Below are 24484 nucleotides of genomic sequence, written 5' to 3' on the forward strand. Positions count from 1 at the left end.
TTACCCTGATTGCAAACTAGCAAGAGAATACAGTAGAGAGCTTAAGAGAAAGACTAGGAGAGCACTTCTAGCAGCAAATATATTTAGAGTCATATGGATAGAGAGGGAGGAGCTTGCGGAACTAATGTTTATTTATTTATTTTAAAGTAGCAACCTGCTGCTGCAAAACCATATGACATTCATCACGATGGCCACGAGTCATCCACAATCCAAATGGTGTTTGCTGTACTCGGTTTCATAAGACAGGGAAGTGATCATATTTTCAACTTTTTAAAAATTAAAAAGTAGTCAAAATTCTTTTTAAGTGTCAGCACTTAAAAGGGTAGGTAGGCTTGAGGTTTTTGGAGATTTGGCTTACATAAAACAGTCTGGATAGTAAGTGTCCTTTTCTAAAAATTACTATTTTGACAAGCCAGTTTCTCAACTGGGTTCGGGGATACAGAATTGCGTATGTTCACTTTCTAATGTCAATCTCATTCCTCACTCAAAACTAGAACCGAGCCACAGAGAGCTCTTAAACCGATCAGTGAATAAAGTAGCCTGCACACAAAAGTAGACTGAAGAAAAGATAGAACTTTTCAATGTGGAAAAAGGAAGCTGAATAATCAGACAAAAATTTAAGATATTTGAGGCTTATTCCCCAAATGCTGGAATACTAGAACTAAATGGCACAGTCTTTCAGAAGAGATGGTTTTATGGCTAACAGTAGTGGTTGCACCACAAGCCTGCAAACTTTATCCTAAGGTATTAAAAGTATTGGAAACAGAGAGGATTAGAAAATTTCATGGCAGATGGATTAAGAATAGTGTGAGGGAGGGAGGAAGGCTCCAGGTGCAGCAGAGTTGCATCACATCAAGAAACTTATTTGAACACCACCCCAGGGGATGGCTGAAGAAGAGAGAGTGAGACAGGAAAGGAGTGTGGAGACGTGGCTGGCTCTGCTCTCCTCAGCGTGTGCTGGGGGGGTGAGTCAGGGAGCAGAAGCTGAGAGATGCCATCTGCTGATCCTCCCGAGCTCACCTCCCTGACAGGCCGTTCACAGAATGAGCCAGTACTTTAAACCTATTTTGGTCTAGCAGCTTCCTGAATACATTTTACTAGAAAATGCTTCATATTGCTCAGCGAATGGGAGAGTGATCCATAAAGGGAAGACAAGTCTATAAAGGGTTGAAGGAAAGGGACATGAGCTGCAGGGCATTATTCTAAGTGTCACTAGCAATTTTTTTTTTTTTCTCATGAGATCATTGAGTACTATATATGTCTGGAAATGCTATATCCCTACATCCCTTGACTATTCTATAAGTTCTTATGTTGGGAAAGAGTCAAGACCTTCCTATTATGTTTGTGGAGTTCTGGAAGTAGCCAGGATTGTGCACTGATCCCCGAGACTTCCTTTTCTTCCCCATTTGTCCAAGTTGCCACTGTTATGTCCAGCAGAGGGCAGACACCTGCCTGGATGGTTAGCTCAGGGCTATCTTTTGCAGCTGGTAGCTTTATCATTCAAGTATGATAACTTCTGTTAATTCTCTGATGGTGTGTGCATATCACTTTATGATTTTGGTATGTTTATTAGTTTTTGTGTTGCAAAGCAATCAATAGTGGCTGATAATAAATGGTATTTATCACCTGCCTCTTTGTCTGAGGTTTGGGCCTAGCCTGGGGTGTTGGTTAAAGAGTCAAAAATTCCTGAATTTCTTCCCTATCTATAGTGCTAACACCTTGGGAATCTGTGACTCATCACTCACCATTTTGTGCCAAATAGCAGGACTCTGACCATCTGCCACCATTACTTCCACTTTTGCCACCAAAGATACTAGGTGCCTTCCTGGGACTATGACTCGGGCTGGATTTTTCTTTTCTTTTTTTTTTTTTTTTTGTCTTTTTGTCTTTTTTCGTGACCGGCAACGGATCGCAACCCTCAGTGTCGCACCCGTACCGGACCGGGACCGGCAACGGGACCGCAACCCTCGGCGTTGCCCCCGCTCCTCGCTCAGCCAGTGAGCAGCCGGTCTGTATGTGGGATCCGAACCCTCGGCGGGAGCGCTGCCGCGCTTCCCAAGCGGTGTACTGTAGCAGTGCGCCACCGGGCCGGCCCTTGGGCTGGATTTTTCATAGGCAAGAAATACTTATTCTCCACGCAGGCTTCTTGGGGCACACACTCCACCCAAGTCCGGTGAAATAGGAGGACAACTTTTTCCAGCAAACCACATGGTCCTGAGATTCCCTCACTTCTGCATTCCTCACAGTCATCGACTCCAGTGTATGATGGACGTAGCCTGTATCCTGCCCTTCTAAAAGTTTCAGTTAGCTTTCTAGATGTGCCCAGATACCAGTCCTCATTCTTCATAGAGAATGTTCTTCAAACTGGAAAAGGCAAGACAAGCCCTCCTCTCCAGTCTTTAATCCCTGAGGAAGGACAGCCTGGCTGACCTGGCTGAGGCAGGGCCACCCACCCCTGGACAGCTCAGGTCTGTATCTGTCTTATCACTACTCTTTTTATTTTTTGTCCATGCAAAATGTATCTCTGTTCATACCCCAGATTCCAACAGTTCTTTTTTCTTATACCATTTGTCAAATGGCCCCAGAATTCTTTCACAAATTTGTTATCAGACGTGTCCTTCTCTTCTCTATGCCCCTCCACCCTTTTCTTAGTCATGCAGGTGTCTTCTGCTGCTTTTTTTACATTTATATTGATTCCTTCTCACAGTGTTATAATATCTCCCATGATACTTTGGTTTGCTTTACTTTTTTTCTTTTTAAAATAATTTAATTTTGTTTTTCCATACCATAAAAGAATGCATACCCACTAATTTTCCTTTTTTTTTAACCCAAGTTAATTAGAAAATAGATATAAATTAAGGGAAGAAGAGAACTAAAGTAAACAATCTCATCACCCATGAAGCATCCCGTTTCCTTGCTGTAAGTGTGGTCCATAGGGCCATTAGGAGCTTTCTGGAAAGGCAGAATTTCAGGCGTCCCCACTCCAGACCTACTGATTCAGAATCCGAATTTTAACCAGATCCATAGACTTGGTTTATATGCAGATTGGTGTGCATATTAAAGTTTGAGAAGAACTGGTATTAGTTATCTTTCAAGAGATATGTATCTTTTTAACAGAAATTGGATCTTACTGGAAATGTTTTGTAACCTTTTAAACCTATGAAATATTTTCATTTACGTAATTTTATCACATTTGATAGTTCTAAGGAATTCTACTCTGTGGACGTACTATAATTTACTTAGCCATTCCTCTCTTACTATCTTTTAAAAATCTGTTTTAAAGGTAAAACTACTTTTAAAAAATCCCTTCCTGTAAGCCATTTTTCTGTTTTAAGGTTATTGTCACTTTTTGATTACAGAACTCGTATAATTTTTCTAGATTACTTTTTGCTGGCCACAGGCATTGTTATCTATCCCTCTTTCCTATTCACCACATGTCCTTTTTGTAAGTCATCCTTTCCATTCAAAGGTTCTGTGTCTCTTCAGTGGAGACTCTTCGCCACCAGCCTCCACATGGCCAGCAAGGATTTAGATCATTTACAGTTCTCTTCCAGTGAAACCAGAACATGCCACTTAAAGATCATTCCACATTGTCTTTCCACTCCAACCCACAGTTGGGTGGCAGTTGTATAAAGTCCTCTTCCAGTGAAACCAGAACATTCCACTTAAAGATCATTCCACATTGCCTTTTCACTACAACCGACAGTCAGGTGGCAGGTGTATAATTGTGTTCACCCTGTCATTGAATTGGGCTATAGAAAGATTCAGACCAGTGGAAATGCTGCGTGTTGGCAGGAGTCACCAAGAACAAACATCTAGGAAGATGGCACTAAACTGCCTAGGAGGAAGGAGATGTCATTAATGATCCAGAAGTCAGCTGGAAGTCTCATTCAGCTAAAAGTAGGCATCTTGACTGGCCTTTTCTTCATGTCAGAATAGAAGGGAAGCGGGCTTGGGCAGAGAGAAATACTGCTGCTTATTTGATCTTCCTATGAGGAAAGATTGTTTGGTGAGGCAGACGGGACAGAAGCCTCGGAAGAAAGTGACAGGATCATATGGGAAATTGTCATAGTGGAGGGCAGTCATTACTGGGTATGTTCACACGCAGGATGTGACAAGATAACCCCAAAATGGAAGGTAAACACTCAGAAACCCTCATATTAATTTGAAATGGTTGCGACATCCAAGCATGGGGCTGTAAAAAATAGTTTTATTGTGTTTTACAAACGTATCAGTCCACAGTCAACTCTTTTAAAAAAGAAAGGGGAGGTTCATGATACCTGTGGGGGACGACAAGGGGAAAAAACGGGACTTTGTTTATTTAAAAAGACTATCCAGAGGAACAAACAAACAAAAACTGGTCCTTGACTGCAGACAGTTCAAGAAGCACTGGTCTACATCATCTGTGTCTCTTTTTACACAAAACTGCCATTTCAAAGAGGTCCCTACTATTACTGCAACCACTTGCAAGGGTCACTTCTAAATGGATGCTTGCTTATTTTGCTGGGAGTGAGAACATTTAACTTGGTGTGGAGAGATAAGTAGGAGCTAGACTTTGGTCTTTAGGAACAAAGGGAGCCTCTGAAGTTCTTTTAAACAGGGAAATGGCATGATCAGATTTGCTTTTTCTAATGTGTGGACAAGCCTGGGCACAGGCTGATGAGTTGGGGGGCACTTGTCAGGTCAAGATGATGGTAGCTTATGACGGTGTTGGTGGAGATGAAGAAAGTAGATACATTCTAGAGATTTGTCTGTCTTCACTTTTGTTAAAAGAGAAACTTCCGAATACCATCAGGTGGTAAGGGAGAGAATGAGTTCATGCCATGGTTTGGCTTTGTTTCCTGTATATCTTAAAACTAATGGTTTTTTGTAGTAATCAGGTACCTGTGCTAGTTATCAAGTGAGAACCTAAAACTGAATCAAGAATTGTTATATCGGGCCGGCCCGGTGGCGCACTGGATAAGTGCGCCGCTTGGGAAGCGCGGCGGCGCTCCCACCCGAGCCGTACAGCAGAGCATCTTTTCATGTGCTTATTGGCCATTTAGATGTTTTCTCCAGAGAAATGTCTGTATGTTGCTCGTTTTTTATTTCTTTGGTGGCTGGCCAGCACAGGGTGTCATCAGCATCACACTCTAACGTGCTGAGCCAATGGACCAGCCCCCTTTGCTCATTTTTAAAATTTGTCTTTTTATTGTTGAATTGTAAGGGTTCTTATATATATTCTAGGCACAAGTCCCTTAGGTAGATGATTTACAAAAACTTTCTCTCATTTTATGGTTGTCTCTATATTTTCTTGAAGGTATCATTTGAAGCATAAGTTTTATTTTTGATGAAGTCCAATTTCTTTGTTTTTTCTTTTTCCGATAACTTCGTATAATGTATGCTATACGAAGTTATTACGGCTGAGCGAGGCGCGGGGGCAATGCCGAGGGTTGCAATCCCGTTGCCGGTCCCTGGTCCGGTACGGGGGCAACACTGAGGGTTGCAATCCGTTGCCGGACACGGAAAAAGACAAAAAGACAAAAAAAAAAAAAAAAGAATTGTTATATCTACTGTCCACTGTAACCAAGCAGTAAAGATCTAATTGAGTTCAGTTGCTCCTTGCACCGAGAGCCAATCGGTGTGCGAGGAAGGAGGATTTTATTACAGCCAGGAGAACGGGAGAACAGTGTCAGCCTGCCCCTAAGACTGACTAAAGTTTAAGGCTTTAAAGGGAGGGAAGGAATGCAGGTGCGTGCAAGGAGGTTGGGGGGGGTCATGATTAGCAGGTGTGTTGCGTCATATGTCAGGGTCTCTGGCATCGTGGAGCCTGTGGTTGGTGGTGTTTCCTAAGGAAAAACTAAAGACAATAATCTCAACCCTTGACTAATGTACACATATAACGCAATTTTCTTTAAGCAAGAACATAGGTTAATAATCAGCTTGGCCTCTCTTTGGAGTACCTTTGTTCACAAAGGTTGATTAGGAAAGTGGAAGAAATAGGAGGGAAACTCAGCTCGGGTTCTTAACCCTTAAGTATACAGAGGCTATGTAAATGAGCACGAGGAAGAAAAGAAAAGCTTTTAAGAGAAATCCTTATGGGGGCCCAGTTTCATCACCACCAATTCAAAAAATCAAACAATAATTAACACCAAAGGGTGGGAAGTGGCGAAGATTCTGTTTTCATTACTTTTTTAAAAATCAAATTCACCATGGCTTAATTTACACATGATAAAAGGCACCCATCTTTAGTGAGAGAAAAAAGTAGGAAGGACAGAATTTTAGTTTATGGAACAGCTACTTTTATGGGACACATTAAGTTACTGAAAAACTCATTATTCACCTTTATTTTTCTCTTTTTACCATGGATGGTAAAAGTGTCATCAGGGGCTGGTCTGCAGGTAGAGTTGAGGAGTCTCCATTCCAGGAGTGGCTAAAAAAGGGTACTCTTCTCAGTGCAGAGAAAATGTAGAGATAGCCATGAGGATCCCTTGCAGAGATCAGGAAGAGGAAGGTGAGGTCACCAGCTGAGTCAGGATGGTGGCTGTGGGGTCAGAGGGGAGACCAGTCTTTAGTATTCACTCTTTCCTTCATTACCTCCTACCAATCCACTTTTTTTGTTTGTTCCTTTAACATGTTTAGCCTATCAGCTCATCACTGTGGTAATTGCAGCAGCAGGAGGTGGGCTTCTCCTTATCCTGGGCATTGCACTGATAGTTACCTGTTGCAGGTAAGTAATGAAAGGTCAAATTCCAACCCTGTGTCTTTGTGCTATGCAAGGGTCAGTTTTTACTCTTTCAAAGAATGCTTGAGGTGTTTATCATACTAAATGATAACATGTGACTAAACTGTTAGTAAAAGGGAGGATGGGAAATTCATGATAGTTCGTGCGTGTTGGGAAAGAGATGGAGAGTATGTAGGACTTTGTTTTCTTTATTAAAAAATGAACATCCAAGAGCACAAGCAACAAAAGAAAAAAGATGTAAATTGGACTTCATCAAAATTGAACTTTTGCGCTCCAAAGGACACTATCAAGAAAGTGAAAAGACAGCCCACAGAATGGGAGAAAATACTTGCAAATCATATGTCTAATAAGGGACTTGCTATCTGGAATATAGAAAGAACACTTACAACTCAATAATAAAAAGACAACCCAGTTTAAAAATGGACAAAAGGCTTGAATAGAAGATGCACAAAAGACCAGTAAGCACATGAAGGATGCTTGACATTGTTAGTCATCAGGGAAATGCAAATCAAAACCACAGTGTGATGCCACTACACACCCACTAGGATGGCCATTTAAAAAAAACAACAACCAAAAAAACAGAAAATAACAAGTATTGACAAGGATGTGGAAAAATTAGAACTTGTGCTACTGGTGGGATTGTAAAATGGTACAGCCATTTTGAGAAAATGTGAAATTTAAGAACAAAGTTATCATTGACCCAGCACTTCCACTTTTAGGTGTACGAGGGGTTTTCAAAAAGTTCATGGAAAGGGCCGGCCCGGTGGCGCACTGGAGAGTGCGCCGCTTGAGAGCGCGGCGGCGCTCCCGCCGAGGGTTCGGATCCCATGTGGAGACCGGTTCCCGCTCACTGGCTGAGCGTGGTGCGGGCGCAACACCGAGGGTTGCGATCCCGTTGCTGGTCCCCGGTCCGGGCGCGACACCGAGGGTTGCGATCCCATTACCGGTCAGTAAAAAAGACAAAAAGGAAAAAAAAAAAGTTCATGGAAAGATTCATATTATCTTTTAATTCCATTTTTCCATGATTTTTTTGAACTATCCTCATATACCCAAGAGAAACGAAAACATGTATATCCACACAAAAACTTGTACATGAATGTTCATAGCAACATTATTCATGATAACCAAAAGGTGAAAACAATCTCAATGTCTATAAACTAAAGAATGGACAAACAAAATGTAGTATATCCACACAATGGAATATTATTCAGCCATAAAAATGAATGAAGTACTGATAGATGCTATAACATGGATGAACCTTGAAAATGTTATGCTAAGTGAAATAAGCCAGTTACAAAAGACCACCTATTGTGTGATTCCATTTATATGAGTTGTCTAAAATAGGCAAATCTAATAGAGACAGAAAGTAGATCAGTGGTAGCCTAGGACTGGGTGGTGGAGAAGGAGAATTGGGGAGTGATGTCTAAGGGTTATGGGATTTCTTTTTGGCATGATGAAACTTCTAAAATTGATTGTGATGATGGTTGCATAACTGAATATGCTAAAAACCATTAAATAGGTGAATTGTATGGTATATGAATTGTGTCAGGAAAGCTATACAGTATATATGTAGAGAGAGAAGCAGACGAAGAATGGTGAAAGGGATTGCCTGAAACACTAGCAGTAGAGACGTGACAGCAGCATTGTGGGATGAGCAGTAAACTTGGCTCTAGGCTTCCTGGAAGCCAGTAGGTATGGCTTATTGGTTTTTTGCTTTTGGGTTTTTTTTCTTTCATTTTGGAAAAGGAAGAGAAAGAAGGGAAGTGATCCCCCTTTCTTGTGATTTTCTATTCAGATACAGAAAATAACAACCTCTGATTAGATAATAAATGGTAGGCATTATCTGGACATAACAGATGGAAGGAACCTACCAAAATATCAAGTTATCTTTTCTCCCATTGACCTGAAGGACATTTTAAGATAGCCTCTATCTCCAGTAAGGCCTTGAGAGCAATTTGCTCTTAACTGTTCGCTCAGGAATGCAGGCCTTATAATATAGCCTTTGCCTGTTATTCACCAAATTGCTATCAGATCATCAAAGACAAACCATATGAGTAGAAGAAAACTTCTGGGTATGAGATTAGGAGCAGTTATCTAGAAGGACGAAACCTGATTTCTCAAGGGGATATAAGCCTCATATTTGCTCCACGTTCTGTACAGTGGTATAGCCATTTGGGAAGGAGCCTGTGTCTCTTGGATACTGAGAAGGGAAGGCAGTTATGAACAAGTAAGTCATTGTTTGAGACCTGATACCCCACTCACCTGGGAGCAGCACAGTGGCAGGTCCATTCTGAACTTGTACAGAAGGCCAGCGCCTAAGCTGGATGCTGGACATTTGGTCTTATGACCAATCATTTCGTGCCACCCCAAGATCATTTATAGGTAAATGAGGTACAAGGAAGAAACTTCCGGTTATTTTACCCAGGGCAAATATAATTTAAAATTATGATCCTAGAGACAGGTGAAGAACACATATCCTGACAATTTACAGTCTGTGAAATCTCCCAAATAGGTTTTCTCAGACCTGCTGAAATGAGAATATATGTACAGGTATATAAACAGGTGGGCTTTCTTGTAAACTATTCCACTTTTATGATTTGTGAAGTAACTTCATGTGGTAGAAAGAGCACTGGCTGGGGAGTTGGGAGGCCTGAATTCTAGTCCCAGCTTTGCTATCAGCAAAAGGTGACTCAGGGGACAGTAAGGGCTCTTCATTGAACCAGAGCTGCCCCAACCCCAGAGCTCCTGATTGATTAAACCTGGTGAGACCCACACTCTTCCCATGTGAATTCTGATGCTCAAGCAGGTTGGGAGCCATTGGACTAGAATTCTGAGGGCCCTTCTGGCTCCAGTGTTCTGTGAATTTATGGTTTGCCTTTCCCTGGCCACCCCAAGATACAGTGGTCTCTGTTCCCAGAAGAGTCTAAGTCTGCTCCATCGCAGCTATCCTTGTCCTCTCTGCCCCTGGTAATCTGACCTTTTTGGGTTGGAAGACTTTTTGCATCTTTTTTTGTACCTAATTGCATTTTTACTTGTTTTAGGCAAATACTAAAAACAATAACAACAATAGTAACACTCCTCAGTGGGTAGCTACAAAGAAATATAATGGTAGCTTTGGGTCTAATTTACACTGCAAAATACTAGTTGGTGCTTTCACAGAATTTATTCATTGAACTTTTCAATTTTTTTTTACCCCACAGAAAGAATAAAAATGACATAAGCAAACTCATCTTCAAAAGCGGAGATTTCCAAATGTCCCCATATGCTGAGTACCCCAAGAATCCTCGTTCTCAAGAATGGGGCCGAGAAGCTATTGAAATGCATGAGAATGGAAGTACCAAAAACCTCCTCCAGATGACTGATGTGTACTACTCGGTGTGTATTCCTGTGCCCAGGGCAACCTCAGGGCTCCGGTTTCCTCTGAGAAGTAAAGGGCTTCTGTTTTGTTGGAGTAAAAGCATTACAGCTAGATAAGGGTTGAAGAGAATGGTAGCGTGGGCCTCTTATTTACATATGTTAATATCCCTTTCTTTATGTTCTATTTGCATGGTGTTTATCAGTTTTGATATTGAAATACGAAGGGTATTTCCATAGAGCACATTACTTTTATGGGGTTGTAGCAATAACCCTCTTGTTACTGAGCTTGCTTAAGTTGCAGGAATGGAAACTGAAAGGCAGAGGAGGAATTTGGAGATAGCCTTTGGCCCTTTCATTTTCATCTCTTGTCCACCAGGCTTTGCCTCATGTAGTTAGGTAGTTAAAACTGGGCAACTGGAAAAAGATTTAAAGAGAACAATTCAATGTCATCCTCAACAAGCATGTGTCAGAGGTTGAGAAGATTAGATACTCCATAGGTCTTTAGTAATTTGCTGTGTCCGGTCCTGGATTGCATCATTTGGAAAGACAGGAGACTACCTCGAACCCTTGCTTCTTCTGCCCCACAGTGAAGTTAGCCCATGTCAAATTCCCATGCAATCACTGCCCAGTTCGCTTCCCGTTACACTGTCAGCCGTAAAGTAAATGCAAATGGCATATCTGAGCTGAAAAATAAACAGATGACAGGTGACTTCTCATGCCATGTGGAGCTATTTGAGGTGTAGAAAACATGGGGGCTTAATGGCACTAGACAGTCTTGTTACAGAAACCACAACCGCTCTGGTTGCTATGGGAATTAACCATGAGGATGCAGACTTTGGGTAGGAGGGTGTTTGTTGATGCTAAGGAGTTCTTTGTTTCAATGGACTCTGAAAACTTTGAACCTGGTGAAAGGACAAAAAGAAATAAGGGGAAAGGTAAACGTAGACACTGACTTAGCTCTAGTGAAAACGTTTTGATTGATATTTCTGACAGGGCTTTGCTTTTTTCCGTAATTACTAACTGAAGCTGTAACTAAGCAGGGGTGTGCCTGCAAACTCACATTCTTTGCTAGGGAATCCTCAGCCCCAGCAGGGTGCAGTAACTTCACTGCATGTTTCCATGGTGTTAGCTACAGAGTTGCCGTAAATAGATGTAGTCAAGAACTTAAATGAACCCCATCTTCATTTCAAAAATAGTAGGCTGGGCAGTCTGTAGAAGCAGAGCCTGAGCTTACGGCATGAAGCTGTCACCTGAGTGGATGAGCTGTTCCTCACCATGTGCTCAGGTGTGGTCCAGGTGATTCTCACAGTATCTAGTGTTTTATGCCATGAAAGATTTACCTCTGGTGCTACTATGAGGGCCTCCTCCAAGTAGCCCCTGTTATTCCCAGGGAACTGTTTTTGCAGATTAAATAGATAGCTCAGGACCCACTAAACTGGTATTTGTTCAGAGACACCTGAGAATCAATGTGGGGCTTCTGGTTTGGGGTTCTAGCTCCACTTCCAACAAGGTGGTCGTAAGACCTTGCAGTCAGCTCCCGTATACCTGCCAATTGCCCTCTGCTAAATGCCAGGGAGGGGCCGGCCTGGTGGCGCACTGCGCTAGTGCGCCGCTTGGGAAGCGTGGCGGCGCTCCCGCCGAGGGTTCGGATCCCACATACAGACCGGTTCCCGCTCACTGGCTGAGCGAGGCGCGGGGGCAACACCGAGGGTTGCGATCCCGTTACCGGTCCTGGTCCGGTACGGGGGCGACACTGAGGGTTGCGATCCGTTGCCGGACATGGAAAAAGACAAAAAAAATAAAAAATAAAAAATAAATAAATGCCAGGGAGGATTTAAAGCCAGCTGTGCTCCACAGAGAAATATACTTGTAAAAAATTAAGATAATATTCAGTATAAAAAAATAAAAAGACTTAGCAAACACTTTTTTAAAAAAAGATAATAATCAGTAGAACCACATCATAAAGGACAAACCCAGGTATTTTCCTACATTGGTCTGAAATCACTGGGCTGCCCTTGATTAATGTTTTTTTAAATCCCCTTTTAAAATCAGGGCAAAACTTTCTCAAGTTTCCTGGAGGGATGGACCTGTGAGGGTCTTGACTTCTGGATCAGATCTTGCTCTGCTGTTTGTTTGTTTGTTTGTTTGTTTGTTTGTTTGTTTATTAAAAGATGACCAGTAAGGGAATCTTAACCCTTGACTTGGTGTTGTCAGCATCACGCTCTCACAAGTGAGCCACAGGCCGGCCCATTGCTCTGCTATTTATTGCTGCCTCTATCTTATTAAATGTAGTGTTCTCTCTTTTTTGTTATTTTAACACTTCAACCCAAGAATAATAAATGGACTTTCCTTCTTTTTTTTTTTTTGGCAACCAGCCCACAAATGTAAGGAATCCTGAACTTGAACGAAATGGACTGTACCTGGCCTACACTGGATTGCCGGGATCACGACATTCCTGCATTTTCCCTGGACAGTATAACCCATCTTTCATCAGTGACGAGAGCAGGAGAAGAGATTACTTTTAAGGCCAGGAGAGATGGAGAGACCATTGCTCTGAGCCAGTCACCTGGGGTCTCTGTCGCTCAGAGGGACTGCCCCAGGAAGGGGCACCACACACTGGCTGCTCCCAGGACTTGTTGGAGCCACACTTGAGTGGCAGGCAGAAAGGGGGACAGGAATGAGGGGCATGACCACAGTGGAAGGAGACACATGGATGTGGACCACAGGCTGCTTATTTGGCACCTTTGCTGTTACTGTGAACGTGAACGTGGACCAGTACCAGGAGAGTCTCTCTGAGTGACTGCCACATGGCACTGGCACTAGGGGTGACTCTTAGCCAAGGTAGATCAGTAGGTATCATTGCAAAAACCCAGTTTTCCCTTAGTTTGCACTTTAGTAAATTGGGTATGGAGGCTTACTTTGGGATTTGTGTCAAGACTGTTCCAGAAAGAAGCCTTCTTTACCTGAAACACATCTGTAGGCCACAATTTGGTGATGAATTTGCAGCAAAGTACGGGCTCGTTAGTCATTTTCCTGCCTGTTGCTTACGTGCTAAACAACAGATGATGAGGAACATACCACTAAGGTCTGAAGACGCTGCAGCTGAATGTACAGTGTTATCGTGTTTCTAGGTTGTCTCATGCTACAGTTTCCAAGCCAGCCCCAAAATGAGGAATTGAGACCTGTGAAGCCCAGCACATGACTCCAATTTATTTGACACATTTATTTAATATGTTTTTTCCCCCCTTTGCAGTTAAATCTCACTGTTTCAAACAAGTCTGAATCAGGGCAAAACAACTTACGTTTGGTTTTAGTTAGAGGCATCCAGCTGCCCCATAGTGAGGCCCAGCAGGCAGAACCGGGGGCTGGCCTGCAGGCAGTGGGGCACTTTTCATCCCTGTGGGCATGGCATGGGGCCTGGGACTCTGACCACCATTGCTGAGGCCAGAGGCTGCTGCGCATGGAGTAGAAATGGAAGGCTGAACACAGGTTGGGTCTGAGCCAGTATTTCACCACTCTAGGAAAAGCAGCATGACGTAGTCCCTGCAGCTGAATGTGGCTAGAGGAACGGGCTGAATAGGCAAATTAGATTTTCTTTTCTTTTTTTTTTTTCCTTTTTGTCTTTTTTTCATGACCGGTAATGGGATTGCAACTCTCGGTGTCACGCTCGCACCGCAACCGGCAACGGGATCGCAACCCTCAGCGTTGCGCGCACACCGCGCTCAACCAGCGAGCGGACCGGTCTCTATATGGGATCTGAACCCTCGGGGGGAGCGCCGCCGCACTCCCAAGCGCCGCACTCGAGTGCGCCACTGGGCCGGCCCCAAATTAGATTTTCTGCATTACCAGTGCTTTGGGAAGCCATGTGGATTCCTGAGAAGAATAGGGAGCGAGGATGGAGCCACAGGTAGGTTTATTTACCTGCTGGTGCAGCATCTTTGTATCCATCATCTCGTCCGCACACTCAGTGTAAACTTTCAACCACTCAAAGCTATTTATTCATTGAGGAAATAACTTATGCTCTCTCACACAGTCATTTGCACCTCTCTATGCTACTGTGTAGTGCCCTCCAGAAATGCAGTTATAATTCAAGTCAGCATTAGAGAACTAGAGACTTCTGGCCAGTTAGAGATCTGAGAGTTTGCTTTTGGAAAGGAAATTCTACGTGTCTTATTTATTGTGCCTGTGACATGGGTCTGCGAGGGAGGTATACCCAGTGCTCAGTGTCTTTAACTGCTCCCTGTGGAACTGTGTTTATTCATCTGCTTTTGGAACATCCTGGTTTTGAATGAAGCAAAGCAAACACAGAGGTAAAAGAATTGTTCCCACCCTGAAGCTGGGAGCTCAGTGGGATACACATTTCTGAAAATGGTGCAGCCGTTGGGGACCATTCTGCCCTGGGCATGGTTGTTTCTTCAGGGGTCTCTAATCTCTTCAAAACGTGTGTAATCCTTATTCTTATGTAACCCTTGTCCTAACGGTTCTAAGTGTGAACTCCTGTGTCCTGTGGTCTCCACAACTCATCATCACACTGCTAGAGCAGGAACACTAGTCAGGTGTGATGCCTTTAGTAGTTAAACTGCATTCATCTCATGAGATAAATACAGGAAAAGTTCTGTTTTTGTCAGTGGATGCGAACTGAAAATTTCAAAGCATCATCTTTTTGAAATCTTGGGTCTTGCATCTATCTCTCTGTGGAACCAAATGGCCCTTACTGCCTCGCTGCCACATGTCTTAACTGGAGAGCTCCTGGCTCCTGCATGAAGCTCACCTGAGCCCACAGATTGGATCCTTTGTGAGGTGCCAACTTCCTGGCTTCTTGCTCCACATCCCTGCTCATCCCCAGGACCCATAGTTGTGGAAGAGCCACAGAGGGAGACTATGCCCAGGTGTGTACTTCACTGCCAGAGGCTTTCACCTCCACACAATGAAGTGTTCTCTCCCAAAAACATTCTTAGGAAGAATCACAAAGTCCAGAAAAGAGTGAGTTCCAAGAATGCGTTCTTGTTCTTGGGTTTTGTCTATATGGAGTGTATTAAGAGTGTTTTATTTTGTTGGGTTTTTTTTTTTTTTTTGCTGTGAAAAAAGGAGGCACCCTGCAAGGTTAAGTTCACACTGTATCTGCGATTTCCAGGAGGCTTGTGAAGAGGCATCTCCAGAGCATGAGGTTCTAAGAAGGCATGAGAGGAGCCTGAGTGTCACCGAGTGCTTGCTGCCCGCCCTGGGCGAGGCAGGGATAGGCTGTGTTCACTGGTTCTGAGGGGCCATATCTCCAGAGGGGTCCTGCCTGGGCCTGGAGGAAACATTGGCAGGGCAGCAGCGGTTCGTGCACTGCAGAGCACGCGGAATCTCTCAGCTTGGGCACAAGTGCTCAGTGTCAGCCTTGCATGTGGAATGTGCAATTCATGTGCACAGAAATGCCACCGCCCTGCAGTGGGACCCCACAGCCGGAGGAAGTTGGGGGGAAGGGAAGAGTAATGCTTAACTGCCTATGAAACACTTAAACTTTGTAGGGAGGAGCAAGGCAAAAGGAACCTGTGTCTGTAGCATGCCGACTCAGAGCAGGGGGCACTGGCTGGCTTCGTGGCATCAGTGGTTTTAAGCTCCAGAGGGTCTTATTTCCATTTTCTTTTCCTCTGTGCACCATGAGCCAGGCCAGGGCGCTGGAGTCTGTTTCTTTAGGAGAATAAACTAACATCTCTTGTGTTCTTACCATGACCAGGCTCCATGCAAGGCTCCTCACAGCACCCTTGTGAGGTGGGTGTGAGAGTGCCATTTCTCAGAAAGAGAAACCTTCGGAGAGGATAAAGAACTTGCTTGTAGAGGATGCAAACCCCAGGCTGCCAGACTCACCCTGTCATTCTTTCCACTGTGTCTGCCTGCCCCACCTTCCTGGCAGACATCTCACCATCCAGTGTACTTTAAACATCAAAGAAGGAAAGAGAGAATGGGCTTAATAAGTTTTTTTTTTTTTTTTTAGAACCTTAATATTATTAAGCAGTACCCAAACTGATGACATGAAGTGCAAAAAAAATGTTGAATGCCCTTTTGAAAATATCTTTTCAGGTTGGTTTTTACATACAAGGGTACTTCAAGAAGTTCGTGGAAAGATTTGTATTGTCTTTTAATTCTTTGTTTCCACAAACTTTTTGAAGTACCCTCATATATTTCTTGGACATTTGTGGTTATCATTAAGAAAATAGTGGCTGGCTTGTGCTCAGCAAGAGGCACATTGGTACGTGGCTTTGGCTGTAGGAAGTGTAATATGATGGTCCTGGGTTTTTGACAAGCACAGACTTATGCATCCATCTGAGGGCTGCCTGGCCTTGCTCTCATAGTAAGGCCACGACTCGCACGTGTTGGAAGTGTATTTTTGCAAACCATTTTCAGAGTAGGGAACATATTCATTTGAATGTCTTAAATGCTGACAGCTCTTCCTGCTTTGAGGGGAAGTTTATTTTCAGAAGCAGCTAAGTCATTTAGAACCAAAATTGCTGAATGGATGGTGCAGTCGAGCTGGCTGATAGCATTCGAGGTCAAAGACTAAGATGTGACTATTGAGTTCTTGAAGAGATGACTGTTAAAGTTGGCCAAAAGGAGAAGTCAGCATCTTTGAAATACAAGGCTGTATGGTCTTTGAAGGATGATCTATTCAGATGTGAAAGTTCCCAGAGCAGGCACGTACATTAGCATCATCCCTCGCGTGTGGCTTTTGGTGCCCGCATTAAGCCATGTTGCCCAGGCACCCTGTAACCTGCTTAGCTGTGCCTGAAGAAGCAGAGCTGTCCAGTCCACTTGCCCCTGGCTAAGTGTAGCCTGACACACCCAGAACTAGGGTTTTGACCCCTAGTTCTAAAATACACTGGATTTGAGACTAGAGTAAGTACTTCTTTGGAGAAAGGAAGAATACAAAGTTCAGTATTTTGTATTTTATTTAAAACTACCCTTAATATCAGAGATATTTTTTCTACCTGAAAGCTTTTGTGGGGATTAAAAGAGACAGTTCATTTCTTCTTGACAAAGCATCATTCTGAGGTTCTCATGTGTGTTTTTGGAAACGGATATGGTTTGGTTTGGTTTGGATTATTTTGATTTATCAATATACAATGTGGTTGATTTTTGTGTCCCTTTACCAATTCCTCCTTTCACTCCTCCCTCTACCCCCTGAGATATGGTTTTTTATGCTATGTGTTCTTTTTTTCTTTTTCTTTTCTCAAATCCCCAAAGAAGGAAACTGGTTAAAATAGTAGGAACATTAAAATATTAAATGCCAATTAATTTGTGTACTGAAGTATCTTCAGTTGTGTTACACTCCATCATATCTGGTGTAAACTGCTTATGGAAAAGCCTGTGAAACCAAAGGGGACCACTTAGGTCTAAAAAGACAGGTCCTAAACCGGCTGTGTCCCTTGGCACTTCAAAGAACTTTTCAAAGAATTTGCATATTAGATTCTAGTTTTATCTTTTTTTGGATGCATCTAATGCACTTCAGTGGTGTTCTTGGGTAGGAAATATGGGACAGGACAGGGACAGGATGGATCAGTCTGCCTGGGAAACTAATCCAACTCACTTATCTTTCTATATTACCTTGGCCTGTTGTGAAAAGATGATTGTTTCCTCATGAGTTGCTGTGCGTTTTGTTAATGTTTGTGTTGCTGGATTTACAGTTAAGTGAAGCATGTAGCTGGAAAATGAACTTTGAGTTTTCACATTGTCCTGGATTTCTCTTTGTAAACCTTTAAACCTTAGCCCCTGGTTGATTGTGTTAAATCCATTATAAGAATGTTATTTAAAGTTGTATTATAATTGCAACCTCCACTGATTATTCAGTACTGTAGCAGCAAAGTATTATTTGTAAGAATTCAGTTATTTTTATACTTATATCCACTTTAAGTCTGGCGTTATAGTCAGTAAAATGATGCAATAAAATTAATATCATTTTCGTTGTGTGTTTTTCTCTTAATAGCAAGCAAACCAGACCAGAGTGCAACCAGTTATTTCTCGTGAGGGCAGCGTCAAAATAAAGAAACTGTACAGTGAACTCCTGCATGGCAAATGTAGGGACCGAGTCACTTCTGTATGCTCAGTGCTGAGTAGTGAGGAAATACACTTTTGATGATGGATGGACGATGGACTGATGGATAGACAGACAGACCTAAATGATAAAAAGCCTAAATTGGACGTAACACCTGCTTTTCTTTACTTTTCTTTCTGTGAATTGGAGAGCACAAGTGACCAATTAAGACACTGAGAATTTCCTCCTGAATGCCTCCCACTACAATTCCATGCCAACCCTTCACATCTTGTAGGAGAAGGAAAAGTAAGCCTGTCTGTGCTCTGGCGGAGAGGATCTGTGGAACTTTAAGACAGTGGGCTGTGACCCTTACGTTTATGGTGGCCAAGGAAAGTGGCTGCCTGGCTAGATATATGTTTGTTAGTTAATTGCCTCCTTGGATGCCTTTCATGGCAGGGATGGATGAGCCTCTCCTATGTTTTTTGGCAAAAACCTTGGCACTAGGGAAAGCCAGTAATGACAGCTTGGGGCATGAAGGTGACCTTTTGGCAGATTAGATCAGAGCTTCAGCCCAGCAAGCATTTCTTTTTTTTTTTTTTTTCCTTTTTGTCTTTTTTCATGACCGGTAACGGGATCGCAACCCTCGGTGTTGCGCCCACACCGCGCTCAACCAGTGAGCGGACCGGTCTCTATATGGGATCCGAACCCTCGGCGGGAGCGCCGCCGCACTCCCAAGCACCGCACTCTACCGAGTGCGCCACTGGGCCAGCCCAGCAAGCATTTCTGAATGGAGGTGACCAGCGGCTCTCTCCTGTCCTGACCCAGCTCCTCCCACTAAGCTTTCTCAGCCCAGCAGTTAACAGTCCCCAACTGAGGTCATAACAGAAATCTGGTACTGACTGCTTGCTTGTTCCTGCCCAGTTCAGCAAACATCATAAATATCACATTATTTCCAGACCTTCTCTTCCTGGTAATTGGTTTATTTTACTTTTTAAATTGTACATATTTAAGGTGTACAACAGAATGTTTTGATATATATATATAATATATATATATGTATATAGTGAAATGGTTACTATAGTCAAACAAATTAACATTCATTATCTCATTTAGTTACCCTTTTGTATGTGTGTGTAGTAAGAGCACATAAAATCTACTCTTTCAGCAAATTTTAAGGATACAATACAGTTTTGACGGCTGGCTGCTATGGGGATGCGAACCCTTGACCTTGTGTTATAACACCACGCTCTAACCAGCTGAGCTAACCAGCCAGCCCTTATCATTAACTATAGTACTCATGCTGTCCGTTGGATCTCTGGATTTATTCATCCTGCATAACTGCAAGCTTGTTCTCTTTTACCTGCTTCGCCCCATTTTCTTCCCTTCCCACTGTTCTACTCTCTGTTTCTATGCATTCAACTTTTTTTTCTATTCCACATATGAGTGAGATCATACAGTATCTGTCCGTCTATGCCTGGCTTATTTCACGCAACACAATATTCTCTCGGTTCTGTGTTGTCCGTGTTGTCACAAGTGGCAGTATCTCCTTTTGTAATGCTGAATAGTATCCACCGTGCATGTATAACACAATTTCTTTATCCACTCATCTGTTGATGGACACCTAGGTTTCCATGTCTTGGCTGTTAGCAGTGAATCATGCTGCACCCCGGTAATTGTTTTGAACCTAAAATGGAAGGAGCTTCTGCTATACACCATCAGCTGGCCTGAGTGCTTATCCTGCTTGTGCCTGTGACCTGGCAATGAGCCTCTACCTCAGGATTTGACTTGGCAGCAAGTAAAGATCTAGAAAGTATTTTTAGATTCTTGGACTTAAAGGGCTTTCGCAATGCACAGTGAACCATTTCCCAGTTGCTTGGGAAGAAACGAAAGGTAAGGGATACGACATATGGGTCATACAAGTCAAGGTCCTCCCATATTGGATCTTTAATAGCTGTGGTAGCTTTTAATTCCCAGAACTGGATAGTGGCAGCCACTTGGCACAGTGAACAGCAAGTTCATATCAGAAAGATAAGAAAGGTGCCAGGAGTGAGGGTATTTTTATGGATGTGTATTGGCCTCATAAAAACTTGCAACATGATCACCTGATGCAAGACACTCTCCAAGAGTTCCGTGGCTGTTTTTCCCAGATCATGATGTCAGGCCTAACAGTCTGCCCAGTTCTCTGAGCCTCAGTGTCCTGATCAGTAAAGTGGGGATAATAACAATTGCCTTGCAGAGTTGTGAGGATTAAAAGGGAGAATTCATATGAAAACACTTCGTAAACTATGAAGAAACAACATATATTGTTTCTCTTCAATAAGACCCTCCTGTCAAAAGAAGGAAGGACAGTTGCAGAATTGATATGTCATGCCGATGCTGATTCATTAGTAACTGCCCCAAAGATCTTGGACTTGTCAAAGTGTTCTCATTTCCCCTTCACTCCTTCTCCAACCTGCTCCCCATATCATGAAGGGGTTAATGGGCTCAAAATTGTAAACTCTGTAGGGATAGAAACCAACACCGTCCTGTTAAACATGATAAGCTCAGTCCTGGAACCTAGCAGGCATTCACTAAAGCAAAGAATGAGTAAGTAGGTAGATGAATCATCCAACAAAATAAATATATTAAAATGAAAGGTCTTGAGGTCTAGCCCTTCTAGTAGCTGCAGGCTGATGGCTGGCTGGAGGTGGGTAAGTACGTAGCTATGACATATTAACTGCACAGGAACCCTTAGAAAGATCTGCAGCAGAGCTCAAGCAGTTATTTGTGAAGAAAATACTTTGAAGATACACTAGAAAGCCCTTCACGTGAGGAACTGTGGAACAGGTATGCAATGGAATACCACTCAGCAATTAAAAGGAGCGAACTGCTGCAAAGGACGCAATAGATGATTGACAAAGGAGAAAGTGCAGGCAGACGGATGGGATGAAAAACGTTAACTGTCACAGTGGAGAGGGAGGGAGACCACCGACGGGGCCAAGCATCTTGTGTGCAGCTTTATGTTTCATCCTCGCAGCCGTACCCACATTGGGTATCGTCATCTCCATGTTATAAATGAGGAGACCTTGGGGCCGGCCTGTGGCTCACTCGGGAGAGTGCGGTGCTGATAAATGAGGAGACCTGAAGGTCAGACAGATTGGGTATCTTGCTGAAGGGTTACCCCGGGGTGTCAGGGTTAAGGACTGAAGCAAAGGGGAGCTATCACTTTTCCTATTTCTGTATTCTTGGAATTTTTATAATAAATATTTTAAATATTTAATATTAAGAAATAAGAAAAATGGCAGGATAAAAGCTTGAAAATAAATATACCAACAATATTAGGATGGAAGGATTATTGGTTTATTTCCCTCCTTTTTTATTTTCAAATTTTCTTTGCAATATATGACTTAGAAATTATTTTATAATAGAAAAATATTCTGAAATTAAAATATATAAAATATCCAGTAAAATATAACTATAGTTGCAATAACTGGAAGATAGTCATTATCTCTATATCACAGGTGCATAAACTGAAGCTCCAGAAGGCCGAATAATTTGCCAGACACTCAGTTGACTCTTGAGTTATGCTTAGATCTGTCTGACTCTTAAGTCTGTGTGCTTTCAACTTGTCTGCCCTCTGGACCAACTTCTTCTGAAGCCTGGACTTAAAGGAAGTCCTTTAATGATAAAAGTGTATGATTCAGTTTCTTGCAAATCAATGATGTGTGGTGATGGAAGGCAGATTTGTCAGCAGTTGGCATTGACCTAGACAGGATAAAAAAGACAATACATTAAATTGGCCATTAGCATGAAAGGATGTAAGATATTAAGGATTTATGAAGAGGGTGACTATAGAAAGAAGGTACAGGGAAACCTCTCTAGAGGAAGTGTATGTGTCCCAGCAGCATCCTTCTCTGTGATAAACATCAGTACTAAAGTACTGAAGGTAGACCCAATGGAGAAGAGAGATGTTTCAGGAAACTGGATAGAGACCTTTGGCTTTAAAAATATTAAATATGAATTAAAATAACACCCAGGAACATAAAATATAGAAAAAATACAGAATTTCAAAATTTCAGGTTTGGAAGAGATTGTAGCCATTATCTATCTCAAACACCCTAAAAAAAAAAAAAAGCTTAAATTCCTTCTCATCTGAGTAGATGCCCCAGAAACAGGGAGCTCATTAGCTCCGAGGAAGCCTGCTGCATATCTCAGGAACTCCAACTGGTGGAATATTCCTCCCTACTTTCAACTAACTTATGTCCCCCTGCTTGAAAGAGAGTCCTCTTGGGAGGGGCAAGGAGCTTGGAAGGAGGGGTGGAGGACGTGGATTTAGGTTAGAGCTTCAGGACAGATGTGAGCAAAGCTATGCAGGAGAGAACAAGGGTGGGCTCCCGGTGCTAAGGGGCACCAGTGCAGGAGACGCAGAATTCTTCTGGTCTGGGTCCTAGGGTGAGGCCTCGACAGCCATAACAACCTTCCCAGAGACACTTGAAAAATGTGTGAGGGAGGAAAAAGAGCTTCCTGCTCACCTCAGTAGCTTCTCTGCAGCCATCCTTGCAGAGGTGGTGGGGAGGGCGGAGGCTGATGAGTCAGTGGGCGAGGGCACATGCCGTTTGCTATCCGTGTAGACTTCCTGGGTGCACATCCCCACTCGCTAGCTCTGACCCTGCGCACATTATTTTTCATCTCTGTGCTTCAGTTTCCTCAGATTAATAATCATGGAATCTACCTCTTAGAGTTGTCACGAGAATTAAATGAGTTAATATTTATCAAACACAACAATGTTTTGCATGTATAAGTGCTATGTGAGTATTTGTTAAATGTAAAACATTTCGTAGTTCTCGATGTGAATCAACTGAACTGTGACCTGAGTTTCACAATTTATGTAACCAGTTTCACATACTGCCATAGTTCTTTTTTATCTTATTCCCGGCAACTTCCTAAACTATGAAACAAGTTGAGAATCACATTATAATGAGAGGCTTACATCCTACTCGCTCTCTTGTCCCCCAACATTATTCTTGTATCCAAAGAACTAAGTCAGGTTAACCTTCAGTAACAATGGAACTTTGAGGTCATTGATGTTCCCTGAGGCCCCTTGTCCCCTGATTGATAGACAGCTCAATAAAGCAAGTTTTCTAAGCCTACTTCTTTATAGTGGCAGGTAAGTCAAAAGGCTCACTGACTCCAGTGCTATTGATTTCTGAATTTCTATTATTCCTAAATTTCTATTATGAGCTCCTTGGCCATCACCCACTACACTGTGTACTCCTCAAGAGCAGAGATCTCAGTCTTATTTATCTATTTGTTTTGATATCAACCCATACTCCCTTCTGTTAACACATAGCAGATGCTTAATATATATTTGTAAACTGGCTTTCATTTCAGCCCCTCCTCATTCCATAATACCCCATTCTCTACGCTCTTTAGTTTGTGCATTGGCTGAAAATCAAGTTGGCCTCTTTGTTCAATTATTCTTAAATGTCCTTGTGAATAGGCCAACCAGTTGGCATTTCAGGGGTGCTATGTTTATTAATAGAGTATTGTATGATATCCCTAAAGCAAGGTTAAGGGTCCATGCCTCTCTGGCCCCTCAGCAGTAATGACTTTCCATAACTCTTATTATAAAAGGGTGTGGCAATATATGGGTAATAAAACAAGATAGGAAATCAGTTGACTTATGAAAGGTTAATACTGGAAAGGATTTCAGGAAATAGTGTTTTTTGCTTTGTTTTATTTTTTTGGCTGGCCAATATAGGGATTGAACCCTGGACCTTGGTGTTATCAGCACCACGCTGTAACCAACTGAGCTAACTGGCCAGCTCTAGGAAATAATGGAATCATTCAAGCCCCACTCCTATTTTACAGATAAGGAAACTGAAGATCAGATGTGGGGAAAGATTTCCCAAGGTTGTATATCAAGTTCACAGAAGAACTGGAGGAAGAGTCCAGGGTCTACACATGCAGTTTATTATGCTTTCCAGGGCACATGTTGTCATCAAAAGTATGTGTCACGAAAGCATGTGAGCTATGGAAGTATATGGGAGAGGGCAGGCCAGCAAGCCCACCTACATTAACCAACAAGGCAGAACTCCACAATGGAGGCAGGAATCACAAGTGATTCTGTGAGAAGACCTGGTTGAAGAACATGGGCAGGGATGTGGAGGAGGCACAGACAAGTGTCTGGAAGAAATAGAGACAGTGTGGTATGGTGAGTAGAGCATGGCCTCTGAAATCTGGACTCAGTCCCAGATCTGCCCCATATCCCCTTGTTACTTAACTTCTCTGTGACCCAATTTTTTAGTGTGTAAAAGCTTGCCAATAGAACTGACTTCTCAGAGTTGAGTTAAAGGAGACAATCAATGTCTTGTAATAGTCAACCAAAACTAGGAAACAGCTTTGGAAGA

At 42.7% G+C, this 24484-nt stretch overlaps 1 protein-coding gene and 1 non-coding gene across 2 annotated transcripts in view; one reads left to right on the top strand and one right to left on the bottom strand.

Annotated features, from left to right (window-relative positions):
* Nucleotides 1-13229, top strand: part of HEG1 (heart development protein with EGF-like domains 1) — a 52828-nt gene extending 39599 nt beyond the window's left edge. The window contains exons 16-18 of the mRNA XM_008577646.1: nucleotides 6622-6709; nucleotides 9925-10099; nucleotides 12457-13229. Coding sequence (XP_008575868.1) covers nucleotides 6622-6709; nucleotides 9925-10099; nucleotides 12457-12606 — 413 coding nt within the window. The 3' untranslated portion in view covers nucleotides 12607-13229. The remainder of the gene's footprint in view (nucleotides 1-6621; nucleotides 6710-9924; nucleotides 10100-12456) is intronic.
* Nucleotides 13230-23823: 10594 nt separating this feature from the next.
* Nucleotides 23824-23897, bottom strand: TRNAI-GAU. The gene has a single exon. It is a non-coding gene; the product is annotated as a tRNA-Ile (tRNA).
* Between the last annotated feature and the right edge of the window lie 587 nt (nucleotides 23898-24484).

The sequence above is a fragment of the Galeopterus variegatus genome, unplaced genomic scaffold (assembly GCF_000696425.1).
Source record: "Galeopterus variegatus unplaced genomic scaffold, G_variegatus-3.0.2 Scaffold1555, whole genome shotgun sequence".
Taxonomy (NCBI): Eukaryota; Metazoa; Chordata; class Mammalia; order Dermoptera; family Cynocephalidae; genus Galeopterus; species Galeopterus variegatus.